Source organism: Pagrus pagrus (genome assembly GCF_965226575.1).
Source record: "Pagrus pagrus genome assembly, chromosome: 6".
NCBI lineage: Eukaryota > Metazoa > Chordata > Actinopteri > Spariformes > Sparidae > Pagrus > Pagrus pagrus.
This window is the reverse complement of record NC_140190.1, coordinates 30,061,266-30,087,809: the sequence shown is the minus strand read 5'-3', so window position 1 is coordinate 30,087,809 and position 26,544 is coordinate 30,061,266. Positions and strand designations below refer to the sequence as shown.

Genomic DNA, 26,544 nt, shown 5'->3' with positions numbered 1-26,544 from the left:
CCAATGGAATTACTCGCATTTTTGGGGCCGGACGCGTGGTGTGTTTGATTTCTATCACGGCTGTAGCGGAATGTACCTATGCGGAGTCTTGTTTGGAATGCGTAGCTGATGGTAGAGAGGGTGCCGCCCAGCTGGCGCAGCCACAGAGGAGTGAAAACAAACGCACCGATGGTTCAGTGCAGCTCAGCAGGTTGGTTTGTGGTTGTCAGTGCAGCTCAGCAGGTCGGGTTGTGGATGCTCCGGATGTTTCCGACCTGAGAGTTTATATTAAACTACAGTTTGAGCATTTTTAAACGTCGGACATCAACAAAACTGAAAAACATCAGGTGAATAAATATCCTAGAACCAACATTTGCCGGTGTTATTCACAACATCGCCTGACAGCGTGTTTATGTCACTCCGTGTTATTTTATGGTTGTCCAGTCAACAAACACGTGCATTGTATGTCTAATCTAATCTGTCTGGGATTATTTTCAAGATATCACTAGCTCGATGCAGAAGCAGGGCTCGTATCAACTATAAACGGGATTGTAACATTTTACCGGCGCGGTTTTCACAACCTGTAGGCTAAACTCAGCTACGGTATAAACTAGCAGCAGCGCAGCTCTGCCCCTGCAGCTCGCACTAGACATGCTAGCATCTACTTAGCAACCTAGCCGTGTGAACATTCACCCGTTGGGCTAACGTTTACTAGCCGCGGAGCTAACGAGGCTGCGTCGCCACAACAACAATGGATGACTCTGGTATCAAGAAGCAGAACTGGGACGTGAAGGAGACGGAGTTATTTCTGGAAATCCTCAAGGAGCTGGACATCAATAAGTGCTTAGACGGTAGGAAAGTGAGGAATAACAAACTCTTCAAGGTGGCGCACAGGAGGATGACAGCGGCCGGTTATCACAGATCTGTGGACCAGTTGAAGTTTCGCTGGAAACTTCTCAAAAGTGCGTATTACAAGTGCAAGAGGGAGCCCGACTCCACGGCCCCCACGAAGATACAGGGCTGGTGGAGGTATGAAAAGACAATGACGGCTATCATGGAGTCCAGACACCCGCTGGTCGGAACTGGGGTCAACTCAGACAGGAACGATGAAGTGACAGAAGACTCTGATGGGGAAGCATCAGTGCTGCTCTGGCCGCAGCCCTGCCCGGACCTTTCCACTCAGAACCTGGATTTAATTGTAGGGGTGATGCCGTGGATGCGATGTGTCATTAGATCATAATCTGATTCCTCCCATGTGTTGTGTAGATGCATGCGTTCATCACTCAACTGTGTGCCCTTTTGTGAATATGTCTCTGGGTTGTTCATATTCACACTCATTCATTCACTAGTTAAAGTCTTAATACAGCAGTCCTGCAGGGAATCCCATGTTTTAGAGAGGCGGTGATTTAGTTTTATGATTTAGGAGAAATGTGGTATACACTACTCAAAATGAGTTAGCTATAGTGGGATATTTTAGTGATTCACTTATTTATTCTGTGACATAGCTGAATTTTTATTTTGTGTTTTGTGACTATTTTTGGTCCCCAAAATCCCAATATCCCTAACTAATTTTGAGTAGTGTAAATTGAGAAATGTTTCAAATATTCTGTCCCAGGGCTGCAATAAATGTAATTTTCATTAAGGTAAAATAAGATAATCCTTTATTAGTCCCACAACTGGGAAATTTGCATTATTACAGCAGCAAAGGGGATAGCAAAAATGGAGCGCATCATTTCAAACAAAAATCATAAATAAGTCAAAAATAAAAAGTTATAAGAAGAATATAAACAATATAAAAAAATATAAATAAAAATAATAAAATAAAATAAAAAATATTCACACCATTGCAAATTCAGATGCTGAAAATGCCCATCCGGATTTTGAGATTGGGTCTACTGGGAGCAGCCAGAAGGAAGGACCTGTGATATAGCTCCTTCACACACTTAGGTGTCACTGCGTCAGAAAGAGCTCTCCACTGCTGTCAGAGTGTCCTGCATGGGGTGGGAGTCATTCGACATCAGGGATGATGGCTTAGCTTTCGTCCTCCTTTCTCCCACCACCTGCACTGAGTCGAGGGGGCGTCCCAGGATACAGCTGGCCTTCTGAATCATTATGGATTATCGATAAATCTGCTGATCATTTTCAGGATTAAAGGTGCAATATGTAAATATATTCAACCTGTTGCATTAATACTAAAAACAAATGGAGGGCAGCACATCAGCAGAGTAACTGCTACTGTAATTGGTGGCAACTGTAGCTGCAGTTAGCTCAGTCAGCCATAACATTGCTTCTTTTTTCCAACCAACAATCCAAAACCCAAAGACTCTTCGTTTACTTTCATAAATGAGGTAAGGTCATACAATTTTGTTCAGTCCTTGATTCAAACAGATAGTCTCATTGAGATCTGTCTCTTTTTCAAGAGAGAATGTATGTACAAGAAAAACATTTATTATACAGAACAACACAAAGTATACACTGATCAGTCACAACATCAAAACCACTGACAAGAGAAATTAATAGAAGCCTTGAGCTCGTTCCTTAGACCATTTCTGTGCATTTTTTTGTACTGTGTTAGGGTGCATTCATTGTTCTGCTGTGAGGGATACTGTTGCCAATCAAGGGGTGTACTTGGTCTGTGATGAAGTTTGGGTGAGTGGCAGCCACATGAATGCCAGGACCCAAGGTTTCCCAACATAAAAATGCATTGTAACAAGATGACCAATGTTTTCACTTCACCTGTCAGTGGTTTTAATGTTGTGGCTGATCAGTGTTGCACTACTGATATCCGTATCTATTAGCCTGCTGTATTGTTTTCCACTATTGTTTCAAAGGGCCATTATTTTCTTTTAAAGATACAATATGTAAGAAATTTACATTTCAAATTAACTCAAATTATCAACAGAATGTGAGAAAAAATGCAGTTTTGAGGTTATGTCAAAGAAGTCTATGTATTGGGTTTCAGAGGTATCTACTAAAGTAAGCATGCTAACCAGCTAGCCACAGGCCTATAACCTCATAGCAAGCTTAGTGCTGGCAGTGTAAACAGCCCGCCTTTCTGTTTTCTTGGCTGCAGATACCAGCTTTCTCAGCCCTGTAAACTCTAAACTGGGTTAAGGATGCAGCTGCATGACAAAAAGACCCAGAACAGGGAAACTACGCTCTGGGAGCTGTTATGTGGGGAGGGGCAGAAATCTGATTACTGTCAATCAGGAATTAACATGTTATTTGATTTCTTCACATAACCTGATTTCTCACAGTAATCAGGTTTCATGTGGACATAGTCAACGGGCACAATGCATCTCTCTGCTTCTATACGGTGTTGATGATTGGCAACAATGGTCTCTTAGCTTTTGTTGTTAATATAATAGTATTTTATAGCACAGTACGATAAAGATATTTACAGAATAGATGGATCAATTGTGTTTCAACCGATTATTCTTTTTCACATTGAATAATCTGCTGCATTTCAGTTAGATTTTCTGCCGTTTTTAGCAGTACAAAACCCTAAAATAAAAAAATTCAGTTTACTTTCATAAATGACAAAGAAAACTGTTCACATCTGAGATGGTGTTACCAGTGAATTACTTGGCACATTTGCTTGGAAAATAACTAAAACGATTGCTGCTAATGACATTCCATTATCATAATAGTTGCAGAATAATGTTCTGTTTATTGACAAATCAATTAATTGACTAATCGCCACAGCTTTAACTGTCCTGCAGTTTTATTGTTATTAACAGAATGTGTGAAAAAGTGTGATACCATTGTTATTGTGGAAACGACAGTATTGTGTCATAGTTTGTTCTGTGATTCACACCCTGGTTATTAGGTGTTAGCGTGTTGTCTATGTTTCACTCAGATCTCTTCTCTCGTGTCCTATAGATCAAAATGGACCCTGAGATGGACTCCCAACTGAAGATTGGTTTCATCGGTGCAGGGAACATGGCCTTCGGCATTGCAAAGGGCATTTTGTCTGGTGAGTAAGGAGAGAGGTGTTGAAGCAGAGCTGAGAGGTTTCATAAGTACAGGAGTTAACAGTGTCTTGTGTGTTCCTATTAAAGGAAATGTTCTTCCTGTGAACGTCAAAGTGGGCGCACCGTCCTCCAGGAACTTGGGACGCTTTCAGGTACGTGTCTGTCAGTTCTCAGTGGGGTGGGTTGGATTGCAGTCCGTGAGCAGTTAAGGGCTGTGGTCACTGTTTGTAAGATCAGGTTCCTCTTGAATGGACGGTTGTCCTGCAAACTTATCCATGGTACTTTGTCCTACAGGTTTCAAGTTTGTCATTATATAGTAACTTGAGGGAAATAATTAACATATTAGCCACACTGTGTTCCCAAATAAGACATTTCTGAGTTTATCCCACGTTGGCTTTCAGGAGCTGGGGATTGCCATCACTCACTCCAATGTGGAGGTGGTCTGTGGGTCAGATGTGGTCTTTGTAGCAGTTAAACCTCACCTGGTTCCACCTGTTCTCAATGAGATCTCACAACACGTCACTGACCGACACATCATTGTGTCTGTTGCAGCAGGAGTAACACTGGCAACACTGGAAGAGGTGAGTGTCCTTGGCCCTGTGTAATGTTTTTTTTAACTAAATAGTGGTTCTGTGGTGATCCAAAGAGGAGTAATGTTCTGTTTTTTCTCTTTTTGTCAATCCCAAGCTCCTGCCAGAGAATTCAGTTGCCATCAGGCTGATGCCAAATCTGCCATGTTTAGTTCAGGAAGGAGCTCTCCTGTTCGCTCGGGGATCTCATGCAAAACCGGAGGATGGAGCTCTGCTTCGCTCCTTGTTGCACCGCTGTGGTTTAGTGGAGGAGGGACCTGAGGCCTGGATAGACATCCACACTGGACTGAGCGGGAGTGGAGTCGCTTTTGTGAGTATTCAGGATTGTTTGGTTGGGTTTAGAGCTGCCACTGACGATTATTTTCATGGTTGATTAATTTGCAGATTATTTTCACAATGAATCAAATTATCGTTCAGTCTGTGTGCTGTCAATAAATTGTGAAAAATGTTAATCATAATTTCCCAAAGCGACGTCTTCAAATTGCTTCTCTTGTCCGACCGACAGTCAAACACCCAAAGACTTCATTAACAGACTTAAATGACCAAGAAAAGCAGAAAATCCTAACATTTAAGAAGCTTTGTTTGAAAAATGACAATTGATTGATTTTCAAAACAGTTTGCAAATTTCAATCGCTTGACTAATTACCAATTGTTGCAGCTACAGTGTGGTTTGCAGGAAGTCTTTGTAACTGCTTGCAGACTATTGTAATAAGACTTGATAATGAGAATCAGGACACAAATATGTTGTGAAATATTTTAATAATCCTGTCGATTATTTCAGTTTCTTTCAGTATTTAAACTTGTTTGAACTCATTTCACCACAACATGAAAATCAACTTGTAGAGACCTGAGCTATGTTACATCATCACAATGAATCTTAGATCTGCTTTTATTGTCAAGGTAGTTCCTTCATTTTTTGTGTAAATGAGATTTTTTTCATGTGTAAAACTAAGTGAAAACTTTATTTATGAGAATTATTTTTCATTTGTGAAACCGAGGGGGATTTTTTTCCCCACTGTATGACACCATGCTATGAACCACTCCGTTTCACACGTGGGGGGAAAACAAATTCAGGAGGATTTTTTTTTCATGTGTGACACCGGTGGGGTATATGGCAGGGGAAAATAACATTTCAGAGAACTTTTGGGGGGGAATTTCAGGTAAATGTTTTTTGTACTTGGTTTCACACACACAAAAAAAAAATTCTTGTGATTTCACATATGGAAAAGTAATATTAAACTTACAAATATTATCCTGGATTAACCTTTTCTCTTAGAACCTATGAAAAATTGCCCTGGCAAAACTTTTTTCCCACCACTTCTGAAGTCTTTAACACAGGAGAAAAAACAATTTAGAGCAGACTTTTTAATGGATCACCAGAAAAACATTTTTTTCCTCACTTGCCCCTCAGGGCTTCCGTAGATTGCTGTCAGTGCTGAAAAAAAAATGTGTAAAATAAAATTGAATTACCTAAAAAATCAAAAGTCAAATCCAATCATGGATTCTGAGAATTTTGACACACCTACTTTAGAGTAACGTGAATGTAATGTTGTTTTTATAGAACAGCCATGAAATAGACTTTGTGATCCCTCTCTGCAGGTGTATCTGTTTGCTGAAGCGCTGGCAGAAGGAGCTGTTAAAATGGGAATGCCAAGTGCTCTGGCACACAGCATCGCATCTCAAACTGTTCTGGTCAGTTTTAATGTGTGTGTTTGTGTTTGTGTGTGTGCGTGTGCGTGTTCAGTTCACTGTTGCAACACCAGCAGTTTTAGTACACTGCCCGGCCCAAAAAAAAGTCACACACTCTAATATTTCGTTGGACGGCCTTTAGCTTTGATTACGACACACATTCGCTTTGGCATCATTTTGATAAGCGTATGCTATGTCACAACATTTATTTCCGTCCAGAGTTGCATTAATTTTTCACCGAGATCTTGTATTGATGATGGGAGAGTCGGGCCGCTGCATAAAGTCTTCACCAGCACATCCCAAAGATTCTCAATGGGGTTAATGTCTGGACTCCAATCCATGCGTGAAAATGATGTCTCATGCTCTCTGAACCACTCTTTCACAGTTTGAGCCCGATGAATCGTGACATTGTCATCTGCAAAATCCCCGTGCCTTCAGGGAGGAAAAATCCATTGATCGTAAAACCTGGTAATTCATTATATTCAGGTAGTCAGCTGACCTCATTTTTTGGGCACATAACCTTGCTGAACCTAGACCTGACCAACTGAATCAACCCCAGATCATAACACTGCCCCCACAGGCTTGTACGGTAAACACTAGGCATGATGGGTGCATCACTCCAGCCACCTCTCTTCTTACCCTGATGTGCCCATCACTCTGGAACAGCGTAAATCTGGCCTCATCAGACCACATGACCTTTTTCCATTGCTCCAGAGTCCAATCTTTATGCTCCCTAGCAAACTGAAGCCTTCTTTTCTGGTTAGCCTCACTGATAAGTGTTTTTTCTTAAGGCCACAGGATATGTCTTGGCCCCACCATCATTAATTTGGTTTCTATTCAATGTGTTTCAGGGTGCTGGGAGATTGTTACGTGAGTCTGGGAAGCATCCAGCCCAGCTGCGCTCCGAGGTCTGCACCCCAGGTGGAACGACTATCTACGGGCTTCACACCCTGGAACAGGGCGGTGTGAGGGCGTCGACCATGAGCGCCGTGGAATCTGCCACAGAGAGAGCCAGGGAGCTTGGCCGAAAGTCAGCAGCTGGAGGCAGGAAATGACTGCTGCTGTTTGCCTTTTAATAACCACAGTGGACCTTATTTAAGTCAAGTTTTTGGCTCAGCCAATCACAATGGAACACACAGACAAAACAGGACTTGTCACTTTTTTTATTTTATTTTCTCCTTTTTAATTTGTCACACTTCCTCTTTTTTTGTGTCTTTGACCAGGAAAAAAGGAAATATTGGCTTAATCTTGACATTGACAATTAAATTAAATGATCATGACCCCGTGATTTATTTGAGAGAATGGCTACTTTTACATGCACACCAAAAATCTTTCCTCTTTTATGATTTAGGCATAATGCCAGTCAGATGTAACCCATATTTGATTACCATATTCACAACTGTGGGTATAATCACAAAAAGAGATGCACAGAACTTCTATTTCAGTCGCATTCAGTTAAGGTCATTTTAGCCTCTGTGCTTGAATACAGAAGAAAACACTGATGTCACTGTCATTATTTAATATATCCTCTCTGTAGCCTCGTTCAGTCCAAGAAACACTTTGTATAAACTTCAAATTTGGAGTAATGCCTTATTAGCCACGGTTATTATGTACATGTAAAGTCGACTATAGAATAGAAGTTAGATGTGTGGATGTATTAAATTAGAATATTTTATATTTGGCCAAAGGAAACATCAAAATTAAATTTGGAATAATGTGAGAATGATTGTAGTCGTGCAGCTGCTGGTGGTTTCTGTCCCAGGTGTAGTTAACATCTAGTTGCTGGCTTTGTCTATGTTCAGGGTTTTCATAAAGTGCCATGTGAACCGGCGCCCTTTGTGCTTTGCCTTATTTTTAATGGAGGTCTTGAAATCAGGCATCAATGCGTCTTTGGAAGCTCAAATAATCCCCAACGAACAAGAGCGAGATAAAGACAGTCAGTGGGACCCTTAAGGGGTAAATTTATTCTTCATGACAGCATAAAACAACAGACCTGTACGACGGATGGATGAACACTTTGGATGATAAATTAAGTCACATTTCAAGCAAAAAGTCAAACATTTGCTGCTTGTAGCTTCTAAATTCTTTCCTTTTTCTGCCTTTCTCTGTTTTATATCATTATAGATTTAATTTGGGGACAGACGGTCGGACAAAACAAGCAATTTCAAGATGTAACATTGGGCTACAAGGTATTTTACATTTACTTTGTGTTTGTTCACAATTTCTTGATTAAAAGAAAATTAAAATAACCCTTAGTTACAGTCCTAATCTCACCACAATGTGAATTTAGTAGCAGTTAACTAAATCAAACCAGCCCTTGGTAAAAATGTAGTGTTTTTATTTGAAGCTATCTTGAAGAAGTAGTTCAAAATATTTAGTAAATAAAAAAAAAAAAGAAGATTAAATCGACAATTTACATGTGATAGGAAATTATGACAAAATACATTTCAAAAAAGTCACATGCCAAAAAAACAAAAAAAATATGCCACAGGTGAGTTAATTGCAGAAAGTGCCAACTTGTTCACAGGTCATACATAACCTGAATACATAAATCGCCCTGTTCATGGGCAAGTGCAGAAATGCCAGCTTTGGCTTTGTACACAATGCCCATTAGCCGGACATCTTCCTTCCAGCAAGTAGAGTTCAGCACAATTTTATTAACATTCAGTTTTTTTTATTGTGTCTATTTTTCATGACTGTATTTTTATTTTACTTTTAATTGTCTTATCTTATCTGGCATAGCTGCCCAGACTTAATTAAGGGCTTTTATGTGACAGATCGAATGTTAAAGAATAGATTAATATGGATTTTTACCAGCCCCTTGTGGGATTTACTTCAAATTTCAGTATTTTTCCTTGCTATTGTTTTTTTTCTTTTACTTTTCTCTGGGTTTTTTTGGACTCAAGGTCATTGTAAATGAATGATAATCCCTCAATGATGTCTCGAATATAACATAAAGGTTGATTAATTGATTGAACTTTGCAAATAGCATGCAGTACCATCTCTGAACATGTGTCAATCATTAGAAATAGTCAGTTATGACTACTTGTCACACCTAATATATTCAAGTTTTTTTTTTACTCACTCACTATGTCAATATTTAGTTCAATCAACTACCAGCAAGCTCCTGCAAAATGTAAACTATTAGTTCAATTACATGTAGTTCACTACTTTCTAACTCTGATTATATATCATGATCTTAATCAACCTATGCTTATGAACTTCTGCTGATGAAGGTCATCAAATATGATTGTCACACTTGTGATTGTTATGGAGACATGAACAATAACAACAAAAGCTTCAAAGACTTCAAAGTATTAGTTCTGTTAAAAGAAAACAAAAAAAATTAAAGACAATCTTATTTTCTACTTTAAGAGAATAAATTATGGGCCAAAGGTCTTTCTTGCTACTGTGTTGTCTGTCACATTACCAGGTTTAAGAGGTGGGGAAATGAGAGAAGTTTTACAACAACACATACTGTGTCACAAACAGTAAAAGCTTGTCATAGTAGGACAAAGGTTGAAAGTACAGAGAGTCGTCTTTTAAACTAAATCTAGATCCTATCTTTGTCTTAAGGGGCACCATGTAGTTTTGTAGAAACTCAGAATTTTGATATTTACAATATTAATGAGGTAAGAAATATTAATGAGGTAATACATTTCCCCATTTGCGGGACAAATAAAGGAATTCTGATACTGGTAACAATTCATTATATATTTATTTTTCCCATAACTGAGTAACAAGCTGTTCATAGAGGAAAATAAAGTCCCCAGAACACTGTCTGAATAGAGAGAGTGGACCCTGCCAGTAGTCACTGGGGGAGACATATACAGACAAAAATACATTTTTGATCCCGTTTGAGTTGTGCCATAAATCACACATCATTTTTGTCAATAATTTTTTAGTCATAAAGTAAAATATCATCTAGTTTTGTGTTAAACCGCTCAGTAAACTGCATTGTCTCGCTCAACACACAACACTAACATGGCCGCTGCTTCGGCACAGTAAACGTACTAACAAAGAATAAAATCACAATAAATCTGGTCATATTGACAACTGCAGTTATGTGAAAGTGTAGTTCGTCAGTTTTGTGAGCTGCAAATATACAGGAGCAGCTCTACAATGTTTACGTTACGGGTTTTGGTAACCGTTCAACAAGACAATGTCACTGGCTGTGTAGTCTTTATATTTCATTAGTTTTATGACAAACTGTGACTTTGTTGACGAACATCATATGTGTGATTCATGGCACAATTCAAAGGAATCAAACATTTTTTGTCTCTCTATTCACTACCATAAGAAGTGTTTCCAAAATATGGTCCAATGGGGTCCACTGGAAGGGGGGTGACATTGGCACTGTAGAGCTGTGGCGGGGTCTGCCAAACATAAACAAAGTATAACAGTCTGAAACTGTGTTGTCTTTTAAGGTCAGTTTGGTTTTTCAGTCATGAAAACGAAGAGAGTTTGTTTATTTAGTTTGTCAATGAAGATAATTCTCTTCTGATTAAAATTCCTTCCCCAGAAACTATATGGTGCACCTTTAATAAAACAGTAGTAAATGACCCCTGGAGGTCACAATCCATCAGATTTTACCACATCAGTAACAAACATACATGCTATTTAACATGGGTCCTTCAGGAAACGTTAATGATTTATAACTCCCCTCCCCCACCCTCTAAGATCACACAGTCACCGCTGCTCCTTGCTTCCTCCTCCTCCTCCTCCTCCTCGTCTTCCTCCTTCCCGTTGTCACTCACTGCCAGAGAAGCACGCGTTTTATCCACCGGCCTGGTCTCACACCGACAAGACAAAAAACACAGCAGTAAGTAACGCCAACGCTGACTGACAAGCCGGGGACTCAGTCCGGGGGATTCATGTAGAAGACATTTTGGTATATTAATGAATATTCAGCGGCAGAAAGGGGGACACGGCTTGTGTTAGCCGATGCTAGCTAACGGCTAATAGCTGAATGGGGCAGCTTGCTAGTGCTAACGCGGCTGTCACGCCGGTTGAACACCGGCTTCAATGGACCAGTGGCCGTTAACGTTGACATTTTATATAAACGTTAAATGAAAAACGAAAGCTTTAGTGTCCAGTTTAAAACAAACCGCGTGTTCATGGTGTCCCATTAAATGCTAAACTAGTGTTTCATCCTAGCTAGGAGGACCTAGTTAAAGATGAAAGATGGCTAATGTAAAGGTTAGCAGGGCGCACCTTTTGATGATGACAGCTCTGCTAATGTCTTTCTCAAACATCTGGCTTGACAGGCTTTTCTTCATGACATAAGACGTTTGAACTTTAGTGTTATTTTCAAGTGTAAAGTCCTTCAAACGTGATCCTGTTATCTCAATGAACCCAAACTGATAATTTCAGATTTGAGTGTCAGGATTGTCCTGTTAAGAGACTCGTAGTATTGTATCTAGAATATATAAAATAAAATAAAAATGAGTCTGTCTTATCAATGGTCTTTAGCAATGTATTAATATATCAATGGTATGTTCTTGCTGAGGTGTCCATGAGCAATCACTGCACCCCACCCTTCCTGAGGTGTTTGTCCTCATCTGACCTCCTCGTGTGTGAGGCAGCTAAACTGCCCCATAGGTATCAATAAGAGAAATCATTATGATTATAGTAAATTATAGTTAATTGCATCAGCCAGCAGTATTCAAAGGTAACAGGAAACAAGCCAGAGGACATTTGGCAAAGGTCATTTGAGGTGACTTCCCCAAATCATAACATTTTGTGGATATTCACAATGAAATATGTAAACACACATGGACAAATGAAGTTGAACTTTAACTTTTAGAGGTGCTATTTGTTACATATTACCACAATTTAAGTTGAAAATCTTCGAAAAATGTACTTGCATTACCAAAAGAGTGTGAAGGAACAACATCATTGCAATTATGTCAAATCCATATATGCAGAGTGTTGCGGAGATGTCTATTGAAGTTAGCATGCTAACCAGGTAGCCTCAGCCCGTCCTGTCCCCTCATACGGCTTTGTACCCCAAGAGGCGATAGTCTGATAGCCCCCCATAGTTTCAGCTGGGAAATATAAAAGCAGCAACTTAGTCTATTAAGTAAACAAATTAAACTCAAAAATATATAAAGGAGAGATATTTTTACACCTATTATCCTTACTTAACAGCCAAATGCAACCGTACACAGTCTAAATTAAACTTTCTCGCATTAATCAAATTAAAATTAGCTTAATTGCCTCCTTAACTCATCGTAAATCAAACCTAATTCAAACTCGACATTAACAAAATAAAACTCCCCAAAACAGTCGAGGTTTGCCTTTCCACAGTCGCCTCTGGTTTGGTCTTAATTAATCCTCAATTCACCGAGTAAGGTGTGACAGTACTCCCGCTCTCCACTCAGTTTTCGCCCACTGCTGATGCCCAATTCTCTTTCTTTCTCTGTCACTACATGCCTCTTGAGCCCACTCCTGCCTAGTCTTACCGTCCTAAGTCATTGTCCTGGTCAGAGCCTCTTTAAATCGCCGCCATATTCCAAACTAGCATCGGTCTGTTTCTGAGATTGTGTGTTCATTCCCTGCCTGACTCCCTAGCTACAAGGGGCAATTAGCTCCACAGCTAACTGAGCTACTTGCTAACACCAGCTAGTTACTGCAGACAAAGATAGCTACAGCAAAGAGTTTAGTGAGCAGCAGTAGGCGGCTATACTGCCACCAATATTTTGGAGCTACCTTTGACTTCCGACCATTTCTTACTTAATTTGTTTTATTTGTAGAGGGACCATGTACAATATAAAACATAAATGTTGCCATTTGATGCATTGTACCTGAGTCAGCTCGGAGCGAATTTACAACTGCAGTCCCTTGGCAGGTCATAATTACAAAGTGTACTTTTTTAAAGGGTAAAGCTGGAAGTATACTTTACTGCTTTATGTTCAATTTCGACGTCAAGACCAAAACTGATCCTACCAATAAGCAACATCTGTGCCATCTAAAGCCTAATATTTGTGCCATAGAGCTTCATTGTTGTCCAAAAACTGTTTAAAAACACTTCACTGAGCCACACCACTGCACTCAGTGACATTTTCCTTCATTACGATTAACATGGACACTGTAGTTTATTTTTAGTCAGTCCCACATACACCATCCTGCTGCCAGAAATACTCACTAGTACAGCAAAAATAGCCCACTGTTTCCTCCTATTTGTTAAAAACCACAGGGAGTGCACAGCTGTTATAGGAAATAATTTAGCCTTTCTTCAAAATCAATATGTGTTATTTTTACGACAGTGTTACGACAGGGAGGCGTCAGTTAAAGATGACCGGGAGAAAAAGTGTGTGAGCAACCGAGAGAAAGAGTTCCTGAGTTATATATATATATATATATACATATATATATATATATATATATATATATATATATACACATATTTATATATATATATATATATATATATATATACATTTATTTAAAAAGTTCGACATTTCTGTCACAAAGACCTTTCTCAAGACATAATGCTCCCAAAGTGACAGTGCTTAAACACAGACAGCAATTACATGACGGGCGTAGGAACAAATGGGTTTGGAGCAGAGTGCCACAGATGGTAGAGAAGCTGGAAAGTATTTAGGGACAGAACTACTGCATTGTTGGTTTTGGTGTTCAAAGGATTTGTTTACCATAATAAAAATATAGAATAGCTTCTATGGCACCCTTTTAAATAAATCGTTTTTGAGTTTTTACACTGACTGTCAATAGAGCTGCATTACAAGGGGTGCATCCTAAAAACTCACAGAAGAAATTATCAAATGTGTCGGAGCAGTCGAGCACATACATGCTTTTGATTTGAAGGGAGGGGAAGTGCAGATAAATTGTTAAAAGTTTTGGGATGCATCCAAGTTGTTGCTAGAGGTTCTTGCTCAATACCAGAGCCACAGTTTCATGTTGAAGTATTTATTAAGAGAAATGTTAACACCTAGCTTCTTTCCCCTCATTCTGCATTCAGATTTGACAAGTAAGTATTCTTTGTAACACTGACCTCTTGAGTTTTGTCAAGCCATTTGTTCATAGTTCTGCCCTTTAGTATTAGTTTCAGTGTTTTGCAAGGTGGTGATTGTTAAATTTCTTTTTCAATGGCTTGCGGTTAACTGGATGAAAAGAACGCGTTGAGCGTATGACTTTGATAGTAGTTTAAGCTCAACATCTTTTTGCCAAGAAAGGTGAGTTAAGAGCTTGAATAAGATATTTTAATGAACGTTAAAGAGGAAATGCCTTTTCAAAACACTCCCAAATCAATTTCAGTGGTATTGCTAGATATTACTAACATCCTCATGGTGAATCATTAAGTGAGTGCATTTCCTGTTTTGCAACAGAATAATGCACATCATAAAAACAGCATGGCTTTGTGCTTAATACCCACTGAATTAATTAGTTTGTTTGCGTGAGCATGTCGGTGCTTTTCACAGTTCCATAAATGTCAGCTAGTGTGTGCTTCTTTTTTAAACATTTTGCCCTAAATGTGTCACACCCTTGTGTTTTTTTGTTTTTTTTTGCATGTTCTCATGTCATTGTGTCAAGATTTGTCAAGTCTTGAGCTTCATTTGTAAAGGTAAAAAAAATGTAAAAAATAAATAAATCGCAAAAATTTTGTGAAGGAACCCGAGTCAAACCTTCGTGTTTAAGCATAATTACTACGAAAAAGCCACTTTTAAGATTTACCGTACTTTCGTTTTCAGGTCAAAATTTTCAGTTGCATGCTAGGGGCAACATTACAGAAGCATCGAAATCACAATTTTTAAAACACTAAGAAGACTCGACACAACATGAAACTTTGCTCGTAGTATCACCAGGGTCTCTACACATGAACACGAGCATTGAGACCATCGTTTGTGTACACAGAGTTTACTAAAAAGAAGGTTTTTGAACAACTCACTCTAGCAGGAGCTTGCTCCGCTTGTTGCTGTCCTGCCAGTCGAGAAGAGTCGATCCCCGAGTGCAATGAAACATGGAGGAGAGTAAAGGTGGAAAGCTCCTAAAGCGTTGCAATCTTAAAAGTGGCTTTTTCGTCGTAATTTTGCTTTTACATGAAGGTTTGACTCGGGTTCCTTCACAAAAAAAGCCTAGGTTGCATTTTGGCGAGAGTTTCACTTTAAATATAGTTATCGCACAATTTACATATTAAAAATGTCTCTAAATTAGGTTATTTTCATGCATTTGATAATTTATGTATGGATACATATCTTTGCAGAATGAGCATGGTCAGGATGGGCTATAGTGTTGTAATAGCACCTATACAAAATTGTCACTTTAAAACATACTGTTTTCGAGCTGAAAACAAAGAAACTGCATGATAATGCATGATTTTTTTAGTCTGGCTAAATATAGCTGAATAGTTGTTTGCAGACTATTTTTTTTCCATACATATTGTTGCAGCAATGAATGTTAAAAAATGTACTTGAACGATACTTCCATAAATCAAATACACAAGCAATGTTGCATGTTAGATCAGAATTTGCATTTGTAGCAATTTCGACTGGCATTCAGGCTCAAAAGCACGAAAGCTAGTGATAATTTTCCATCACTTCTTTCACACATTCTTGAGTTTATACCATGTGAGCTTAGTTGGACGCTCTCCTAACTTTGGTAGGACTCTTTACCTGATACTGACTCTTGACAAATCACTAACAAGTTTCTAAAATAATTTCTTTCCTGTGCATGAGTTTCTCCCAATTTCATGCATGCTTCTTGCTTTTTTCTGGAACTGTTTTGTAGTCTATTATTGTAGCTACAACTTTATGTGTGACACCGGTTCATGGGCAGTACTGAGTCTAATAGATCAATCCCTTTGTGTCTCTGAACTTTCCTGCGTCTCTTTAACTAATCCAATAGCGTGTACCTGTTATTCTCTTTTTTTTTTTTTTTCCTGCAACGGATCAAAGATGATGTCTAAGAAGATGCCCCAGTGTTCTGCAGTGGATCAGTCGGAGCATGATCAGCCTCCCAGCAATTGTCGGGTGGACCGGTCCGCGAACGCAGCACTGGGGTGTAGGAACAAGGCTGAATCGGGCCAAAGAAACGGCGAGAGGGTGTCCTCATCCCCAGAGAGTGGCAGCCTGAACGGAGATGGAAAGCGTAGTGGGAAAAGCCGCCGCCGCAAGAAACGTTCATCCAATCCTGAGAGTCGCTCTGAGGGGAAGGTTGACAGTAACGCCAAGAACAAGGAGAAGCCAGACAAAAGCAGCAGCCAGTCACCTGACCCTCATGGCGGGCTGATTGGTCTGCAGTCTGAATGTGCTAACGTGTGGTTTGAGCGCAGCATCTACGAGCGAGCCGAGAGCCTCTACCAGTGCTGGCTGGCGAGCTCCTCCAATGGGACAACCCAGTCCAACCGGTCACCTTCAGCTGCAGGCAAACCTGTAAAGTCTCCATCCACTGTGGCTCCATCTTCTTCAGGACTGGTGTGCTCCCATGGCGATCAGGTGGCCTGCCATCATGTCGTCCAGACCGTGTGGGTGAACAAGATGACCTTTGACCAAGCAGAACGCCGCTTCATTGAAGAATCCATGCCATCCATTCCAAACTCTCTGAACCTCCCACCCCAGCTTAACCACTCCATCGCACCCAGAACACCTGATGAAGGATATCAGTCTCTAGCCCCGACTCCTGCGACCCCGGTCATCCAACAAGCAGCCATTACGCCAACCAATCGACAGCCGATTAATGGACTGCCCCGCATCCCTGTGGAGCTGCTTAGAGATGTGTGGCTGGAGAAACCGCTGTACGACCGCGCCGAAGCTGCCTTCTATCAGAATCTGTACGGTAACAACTCCTCCAAACGTTCCAGCTGCGCCTCCACTGCCAGAAGTAACGACCACCCTCAAAGCCTTGTAGAAGAGGAGGAGGAAGAAGATGAGGAAATGGCGGTGGAGGAAAAACGGGTGGTCCCACAGGGCAAAGCAGAATTCTTCCATGCTCTGCTCCCTATTCAAGAGGAAGAGGAGCCAGCTGAAGTCCCAGAGAAGGAAGAGCCGTCAGGGGCTGGAGTCTACTTCCTTCACCCAGACAGCGAGCGGGTGTGGCTGGACAAGTGGCGGTTTGACGCTGCAGAGAGCCGATTCCATGCTTACAGTGGGAGGGAAGCTGTGGCGGTGAAGAAGGGTCGGAGGCCAGAAGCAACCCCATTGAGGGACAAGTATGACCAAGCCGGGAGAGTGGAGCTGCTGCAGATGTTTCAGTTCTATCCCTCATTGGTTTTCTTTGTGATCATGTGTTTCCTTTTTTGTTTTTTGAATGCGTGAACATTTTTCTTTTCCATTTCTCATCTCGTTTTTTCGTTTGTCTTGGTTCACTGATTCTTTTTCCCGTTTAGGTCTATTTTAAAAATTTCCTGAATGACTGTTGTTGTATGAACCATTGTTGCATTTCATTCTAAGTTTCTTTTGTGCAGTTGCGTTGGATTCATCTGCTTGACATTTAAGCCATTTTCCAGCTAATAAATCTGACATTGTGAACATAGATCTCATATCAGATGATTTTATGCATTTTATTTTAAAAAGTAATACAGATTTTTTTGTTTTCCTTTTTCCCTGACCTCCTGTGTCCTGTTCATACATCCCTCTCTTGTCCTTCCTTGGTCTTTTTTCAGTAGCACCATGAGTTCAGTGGACTTTCTGGCCCAGGAAAAGATCTGGTTCGACAAACCTCGCTACGACGAGGCTGAAAGACGCTTCTATGAGCGCATTAATGGCTCCTCACAACCAACAAAGGTACCTGCACTGTCTCAGAGGTTCAGTATCTATTGTCTATCTATTAAGTTGTCATCACTCACATCTGAAGTAGCAAGATATCTCCAACCTTTTTGACCAATATTAATATACACCAATATTTTTTTCCATTCCAAAAAACTGACACTGCAAAATGTAAATGAAAATATGATGTAATGATTTGCACATCCTTTTCGATCCATTTTCAACTAAAGACTTCTGTTCATTTTCTTTAAGGATGTTGGAGCCAACAGCATTCTGCAAGACATTGCTCGAGCCCGAGAGAACATCCAGAAATCTCTAGCAGGAGTAAGTACACACTCCCTGCTATATCTGCCCCTTATCTCATATTTTCCACCCTTACAATCAAGGTTCCACTGGACCTACAGTATGTAGACATTTCGATTTTTCTTGTAGGTTACATAATAATTTGCTTTGCATACAGATTAAATTAAGGTTAAAATAGAAGAAGGTTGGTGCTCAGGCTCAGCTGAAGCCAAGCAAACCTTCCGCTGCAGAGATGTGGGATGGAAATCGAGAACCTTATAGTATGCCTCCAAGCAGACAGTCGGTCGCAAAACAATGACGTCAAAGTCATGTGACTTTGCTGCTGGAAACTTGCAGAAAGGAGTCATTACAGAGAGGAAGAAAGTCCAAACCAAGGTTTTATTTCACAATAAAAGGTGACAACAGTGCTAGCTGCCATATTTCTAAAATGATCATGTCGAAACCTCTCTCTCTCTCTTTATGTATGTATGTTTATATTTTTATTTATATATATATATATATATATATATATCAGGCAGCACATGTGTTAGAGGGTAAAATATTCTGTGGTATAATGATGCTAAAGAAAACCTGATGTAAACGAATCCTTCTACTCTGTTCAGACTCAGAGATGGCCCAGGTATCAGGTTCCCATCCTCACAGAGACGTGTTGTGTAGACATACCTTCTTCTTCTTCTTACCTTCCCTAACATCCACCCTCTACAGTGTGTCCTTGGTTGCCCTGTTTGCTTTGTTTCAAACCCCCTCTGCAGCTGTCCTTCAGCATTTTCTCTTCCTCCTTCCCTCACTTTTCATACTTGAAATCCCCTCCTTCCTTCCCACTAGCTGAAGACCACACTGTGTAACAGAGGATCTGGTGAACCTGCCCTGAGCCAACAGTCCCAGATTGTAAGTGCAGAGCCTCATGTGTCCCTGGAAGCATCTGGCTGACACGCCCGCTTCAGTTTGACTTTATTAGAGTTCAACCTTTAGTCAGTTTATATGTTTCTGTGTGGAGTGTTGCAGGCCGAGTAGCTGCTTATCACTTATATTTCTGTCTGGCTCCATCTAAAGCTTTCTGCTGTAGATGCTGCTGAGATGGACACTAGCTGTGTTTTGTGTGTTCACTTTTGGTGTCCTTGGCAGTCCTGAGTTTGAAGACGGGGCTGATACTTTGGTTTGACTATTAAATGCTGCTCTCAGATAACATTTCTCTCTGTGTTTCCTTTGCAGAGCAGCAGCAGTGTAGCTGATCAGGGAGAACTCGTCTCTCGCATCAAGAGCCTGGAGCTGGAGAACCAGAGCTTACACAAAGGTTTGTTTGTGTGACGACTTTGATTAGATGGCTATTTTTAGTGTCCTTAAGCGCTGTGTGGATATTTTTAGAGCAACTGATTGCAAATCATAATCGTCAAAAACAGCCATTAGTTTGATAAATACTTAAAATAGTTAGTTGCCGAACATTTGAGGGTTCTAGTTTCTGTTTTTTCAGGAGAAATGTTTGTCTTAGCCTGAACAGCTTACTTTATATGACCAACTAGGGCAGTGGTAGTTTAAAGGTTAGAGAAGCGAGCTTGTGACTGGAGGGTTGACAGTTCAAATCACTGGACTGGCATGAAAAATTTTGGTGGGGAAAGTGAAAAGGCAGCTGGAGCACAGCACTTGATCTACATTTTTCAATATTTTCTGACATTTGATAGACCAAACAACTAATTGATTAATAGAGAAAATAATCAGCAACTTTCATTTTTCTCTCATCCCACTGTCATCTTTACTATATGATTATTTTTGTATTTATTTTCCTGTGTATTCCTTGTTATACACAACACTTTACTACCATGGTGTCTTTGTGAAGTTTTTGTTTTGATGTAAGACTCATTGACTTTGTTCCTGTGTCTTAGTGGTGGATGACTTGAGGGCAGCACTTTCCAAACTGGAGTGTCGGGTAGCAGTTCTGGAGAAATCTCCTGCAGCAGTGACCCCGGCTCCCACTCCTTCCGTTCCCTACACAAATGTGAGCTTCTACAGACTGCTTTTATTAAATCACTCATGCTATGTTTTAGTGTTTTTTGTAGCTCTAGTACATCACTGTAGACCCTTGTGTGAACATGTCATTATTTTTTCTCTGTTCAGGGCACTACCGTCCAACAGAAGAGCAGCGCCCCAGTTAAAAAGGAGGAGGAGGAAGAAGATGATGATGATGATGTTGACCTGTTTGGGAGTGATGAAGACGAAGAGGCAGAGAAACTCAAAGAACAGAGGTTGAAAGAGTACGCAGAGAGGAAGGCAAAGAAGCCCGGCATCATCGCCAAGTCATCCATCTTACTGGATGTCAAACCTGTTAGTCTGCACTTTGTCATTTAATCAAAATTCTTCTTCAGGAGCCTAAAATTCAGAATATAAACAGGCTTATTACATTTTTATTCAAAGTCTGAGTTGACACCTATCTTCTCTCGTTGGCTGTCTTTTTTTTTAGTGGGATGATGAAACTGACATGGCGAAGCTGGAGGAATGTGTGCGCTCGGTGCAGGCTGATGGTCTGTTATGGGGCACATCCAAACTGGTTCCTGTGGGTTATGGTATCAAGAAGCTCCAGATTGCATGTGTGGTCGAGGATGACAAGGTGGGGACAGACATGTTGGAGGAAGAGATCACCAAATTCGAAGACTTTGTAAGTACTGTGGGTCTTTTTTTTTTTTGGCCTTTTCATGGCTTTATTAATAGGACAGCATTGAGAGGTGACAGGAAACAGGATGAAAGAGAGGGGGGATGACATGCAGCAAAGGGCCACAGGTTGGACTCGAACCCTGGGCCACTGCTGCAAGGACACAGCCTCTGTACATGGGACGCCCACTCTACCAGCTGAGCTACTTGGGCGCTCGAGTACTGCGCAATACACTCAAACAAGTGTTTGTGCAAAGATCACACACAAGTCATAGACCAGTAGAGCGACAGAGACATCTAAACATCTGGAATAGATGATGAGGACTTAACATTCACCAAAACGTGTATATATATGTAATCCCCTTAATGGCATGATACCTGCGTAGTAGTAGTAGTAGTAGTAGTAGTAGTAGTGCTAATAATAATGATAATCTTATACTTTATTTGTATAGCACTTTTCAAAACATGGTTACAAAGCGCTTCACAGGTGAAAAAATAAAAACAGCACACACAGCCAATAAAAAAACAAGAAAACAAAATGGTAATCATGATAAAAAACAATCATCATGAATAAAAATATTAAAACAAATTTTTATCAAATCACCACATAAAGTACCAGTAAGACAGGAAGGATAGAAGCCAAACCAACAACAGATTTACTATAAAAAAAACACCCTGTCCTACAAAAGTAAGTTTTGAGGCAAGATTTAAAAGAAATAACTGACTTTACGAGGAAGGGAGTACCAAAGTTTAGGAGCTCTAACAGAAAATGCCGTTTCCTTTTGTATCGAGGCGTGCTGAGGGGACAGGGGTCTTGCTTGAGGATCGAAGCAGCGGCTAGGCTCATAGCACACATGAAACCGGGATATTTCCACAGACTATAACTGACCATCATTATCTATAATCAGTGCATCCCTAGTCTGCAATTAAATTCACCAATTTGAATAAGTAAGCAAAACCAGTATTTCTCGTCAATAAAAAAAGATTCAACAGTAATTGTGGTTGATTTTTCCAATCAAAAGTTAACATTCTTCTGCTTTTGTCTGTGTTAACTTGCTTTTTATTGTCTTGTTCAGTATTAAGACAACTAACCAAATTGAATATCCTGACAAACAAACTCCACTCAGCTCCAGGTTTGTTCGTTACGCAGAGCTAAAACTAATGCAGTCTTTATACAACATTCCTACAATAAATCTTCTCTTCAGGAAGTTATGATTTGGAGCCTCCCTGGAGTCAGCTGAGGAAAAAGAGCCACTAATTGGTAAATTGTAATAAAGTCAGTCAAAAAGACATACTGTGTATTATTAAAGGTTGAGGAAGTGACCAAATAATCTTTGGTTCTACAGAGGCTAAAACGACTTGCATGGGATTGAGATAAGCATCACCACTGAGCACTGTGTGATCCAACATCGTACGCTCTCTGTTGTTTTAACCCGAGGCTGCTCAGTTTGTCTTGTAAACAAAGTGGTAGCCTGTGGTGCGTCACACCATTTTGAGAATTGAACAGTAAGTTGGTGTGTAGTCAGTGTAACAAAATGGATGCTATGTGCTCTGTGTGCATGGATTTTTAACCTGAGAGTACAGATGCACTCAGCTGACCACAGGGGGGCTCTATAAAAGTAATGTTAACTTTTTGTTGAAACTGTTTTATTGATCTTTATGAAACTAGTCGGTTAGAAGGCTGCAGCTTTTGGTGCTGTTAAATTGACTTGTACTAACAGGTCTCTTATACTTTGTCCATGCATTTCAATATAACACGATAGAATTCAGCAGCACCACAAACTGCAGCTTCCAAAATGACCAGAAAGTTAAATCAACAAACTCTGAACATTAACACCTTCATGAAGGGAGGATTCATTGCAGGACTGTTTGTGTCAGACCATATTACCTTTAACTAGTGCAGTTTTTCCACTCGCATTTTCAAGTCCAACCAAGCCATGCTGATATGCTTTTCCATCCCCATTTTTACTGCGCCAAGTTGAGTCGAGCCGAAGCAGCGATGGACCTGCACCCGCCTCTAAGCAGGCCGCGGTGACATCTCGCAACTGCGGCCGCCTCGCAACAAACACCGTCTCCTCCTAAAATCGATACTCAACTCATGTCTGTGCAGGAAGAGAGAGACTATTTAAAAGCCAGTGTGTTCAGCTCTCAGTTCTTTTGTAGCTTCCAACTGAATCCCTGAAGTTTCTCTCAATTTCAGACATCTGCTGTGTTTTACTGTTTCATCGTGTTCATTTTCAGCTGTTTCAGGAGTCATGTTAGTTACTGCTACTGAAAACACAATGTTTCCTGTGATGCTGCTTCATAATAAAAGTGTTTAAATGACAGGGGGCTTTTATTGTGAAAAAGTTCAAAGGAAATTAAAAACGTGTTTGTAAATGAATAAGCGGAGCCACTTTGTTAGCGGTGATTCTTTAAAAGTACTGCAGGGATAGAGACAATGGCGTCATTGCTTTAAAACACACCTTCAAGCAGGCAGCCCAGTTGTGGTGAAAATGCAAAACCCCAGCCATGTCGGGCAAACAGAGTATAGCCGAGCAGATGCAATGGAAAGACAGCATAGGTGTACCAAATAATCTGATACATGTCAGTGAACCAGCTCGCTAATCACTGTGAGCTCGTTGCTACCATCATGTGGTCAAAATGGGGCTGAAAGATTGTAGTTCGTACAGGACCAGAACAAACAGTTTTTCAAGAGAAATCTGAAATCTCAGTCTAATTCTCCTGATGTATGGGAGCCCCTGCTACTACTGTTACATTTATCCTGGTTTCCAGTTGTCAAAGCGTTTTTCCTTTTTCTTGGTTTCAGGTCCAGAGTGTCGACGTAGCAGCGTTCAACAAGATCTGATTCCAGTGTGTCTCTGTCTGTCGTCAGCCTCGTTTCTCTGCTGATTGTGTCAACGGTTCATAATAATAAAAAACAACTCTTGCACTGAATCTCTTGTCTCATGGGTTATAATTTGAGAAGATGAGAAACGAATTAAAATTAAAGTGCACAGGATCAGTTCATCCAAATCACTTACTTGCCTCTAGCGGGATGAAGGCAAACAGGTAGTTGTAGTTAGTTTGTCCAGATTTGTATATTTTTGCTTCTACTTCAAAACAATAGATGAATGCAAGGAATCTAGTTTGTGATACAGCATTTTAAAAATAGCATTTCAACAGCAACATCTCTTTTTAATAAAGAGGTATCATCGTTAATGTTTTAGAAAGTCACAGTGTGATTTAATCAGTCCCACAGACAATTTTCCTCCTGGGTTGAGGCAGAAATCTCCGATTTATATCTCAACACCTGAACAAATTAAACCACAACAATCTGCATGGCTAGATACCACTTTGATTAAAGTTACTACAAGGAGTTTTAACTGGTTATGAAAAAGTCTCAATTTAATACTGATGCCTCTATATGATCAAACGAGACCATTAGCAAGAAGATTAACTATTTCTGTTTAGTTTTTCTTAATGTCTGCCATCGGGTCCACATGCAGACTGGAAAACCTGAGTGTACATTTCCCCAGATAAAGTTACAGTGAGTAATAAGTTTCTTTAGATAATTTTGTTTGACGTATGTTGTGGTCTTGGCAGTGGAAACACTACCACTTTTGTCCACAGGGGCCTTAAAAATCTACAAAATATCAAAGTACCTTGCAGTAGCTTTAAGATGGATTATTTTTTTAAATTTGGGTCAAATTAACCTTTTATTATGTACAGTATGATGAATAATGTAGGGATCAGACTACATGAACATGTCTTTTGAAATTGGCAGTAGTTGTGGTATTCATAATTTCTCCTGTGATTTGCCATGACAAACGTCAGACGCTCTGATCAATCATAGCTGAAAGTGTTTCACTTAATGCAAAGATGATGTCTCCTGGACACACGTTTTAATGTAGAAACCATGGTTTATAAATGTCAAACTAATTGAGTGCACTAGTGAGACCTTGTGATTCAGAGACATAAAGCTAATTGTTTCCACTGTGTCTGTGTAATGACACGCTACACAGGACAAAATATCTGTCTGATGGACTGATATCATGTAGTCTGATCACAGCAAAGACACATCACTCTCTGAGGATCCAGTTTTACAGCCTTCACCTGTAATGTTCTACTGTATCCAACTAGATTTCATTGAAGGAATTATTGAAATTCCCAGAAGTTCACTGTTTCAGTGCACTGATGTTATTTTTGACAATTAAATTGAGAGTTAAACTGTAAAATATCCTGCCTCCGCTACATATCTGTGTTTGACAAACACATGACAGATCATTTTTAAAAAATGTGTGTATATTGGCTGATTATATCTATCACATTTTTTTCCTCCCAAAATACAGCAAAATTGCATTGAAGTTCAGTACAATACTTGGTTACAGTGCCTATAAAAAGTATTTGCCCCCTTAATTGTTTCTCCTTTCATTGCTTTTATAAATGGACAATCATGGTCAAGATACTAAAAATATACAAAACATGAAATTTACATTAAAAAAACTCTTTAATGTCAAAGTGTGAACAAATTTCTACAAAGTAATGTCCATTAATTAAAAATACATAATGTAAAATAAGTGATTGCATAAGTATTCACCCCCTTTAAAGTGACTGACCTAATTCAACAGAGGTCCAGCCAGTTGATGCTAGTAGTCTCACAGTTAATGAAATGGAGATCACCTGAGTACAGTGAATGTGTTTCAAGTGATTGTAGTATAAAGACAACTGTGTCTGAAGGTCCAGTCACTGGTTAATCAGTGTTCCTGGCTTACACCATGAAGACAAAGGAACACTCTAAGCAACTCCGTGAAAAGGTTATTGAAAAGTATAAGTCAGGGGATGGCTGCAAAAACATTTCAAAGTCACTGATCATCCCCCAGAGTTCAGTTAAATCCATCATTAATGGATAAAAATATAAAGATATAAAGTAATGGAAGGAATATGACGTGTAAATCTGCCTAGAGCAGGCCGTCCTCACAAACTGAGTGACTGTGCAAGAAGGAGACTAGTGACCACTCCTATGACCACTCTGAAGGAGTTAAAAGCTTCAGCTGCTGAGGTGGGAGTTGAAAGTTACTATAGTCTTCTTCTTCTTTAACTCATTTAATCGGTCACTTGGCATCACTGTTGATTACCTAAACAATATTACACAAAGATGATTAATTGTATTCACTGTTCTGCAAACTTTATGGTGTGTGTCAGTTTTATTTCACTCACCTGAGTGTCTGTTAGCAGGTGTGGGAGGAACAGGAACTTCAAAAGAGGATGAGACAGAACGGGGATCAGTTTGAGTTCACTGCCACCTGCTGGTGAGCTACAGAACTCCAGCGACTTTGAAGAAAACAAACAACGAAAATAATGATCATATTAGTTCCACATCCACTGAACTCATAATTGACAGTTTTTAGAGGATTATCCAGAGAAACAATGTTTCTGGAAAGAGATGTTCAGTTAAATTTTCTAAATGTATTTTTTTTGATGCAACACAAACTAAAATGCATTCACCTCCACTGTGTTGGTGAAATTTCAGAGAAGAGCATCTCAGATTGAATGTAGCTGTCTAAAAGTTCAGATACCTCCACTTAGGAGCAGAGCATTTTCACGGTTTGAGAGTTGACTGTCATACTGACAGAGACTCTGGCCCACTTTAACCTCTGCCTC

At 39.9% G+C, this 26,544-nt stretch overlaps 1 protein-coding gene across 5 annotated transcripts; it reads left to right on the top strand.

Annotated features, from left to right (window-relative positions):
• Window positions 1–196: 196 nt before the first annotated feature.
• Window positions 197–23,838, top strand: LOC311259181 (uncharacterized protein). 5 transcript variants are annotated; one of them, XM_084356137.1, is made up of 17 exons: window positions 197–326; window positions 3,862–3,955; window positions 4,041–4,105; window positions 4,355–4,534; window positions 4,641–4,853; window positions 6,143–6,235; window positions 7,084–7,276; window positions 8,357–8,421; window positions 16,147–17,399; window positions 17,853–17,973; window positions 18,208–18,279; window positions 19,084–19,146; window positions 19,471–19,552; window positions 20,139–20,251; window positions 20,371–20,577; window positions 20,714–20,908; window positions 23,711–23,838. In XM_084356137.1, exons 2-17 carry the CDS (start codon window positions 3,868–3,870, stop codon window positions 23,747–23,749), a joined length of 3,042 nt encoding a protein of 1,013 aa, XP_084212263.1. In that variant the 5' UTR covers window positions 197–326; window positions 3,862–3,867; the 3' UTR covers window positions 23,750–23,838. The 5 variants fall into 5 exon arrangements, with proteins under 5 accessions (XP_084212263.1, XP_084212261.1, XP_084212260.1 ...); XM_084356135.1 differs by lacking the exon at window positions 197–326 and adding an exon at window positions 405–1,177 and having other exon boundaries at window positions 17,856–17,973; XM_084356134.1 differs by lacking the exon at window positions 197–326 and adding an exon at window positions 405–1,177.
• The last annotated feature ends 2,706 nt before the right edge of the window (window positions 23,839–26,544 follow it).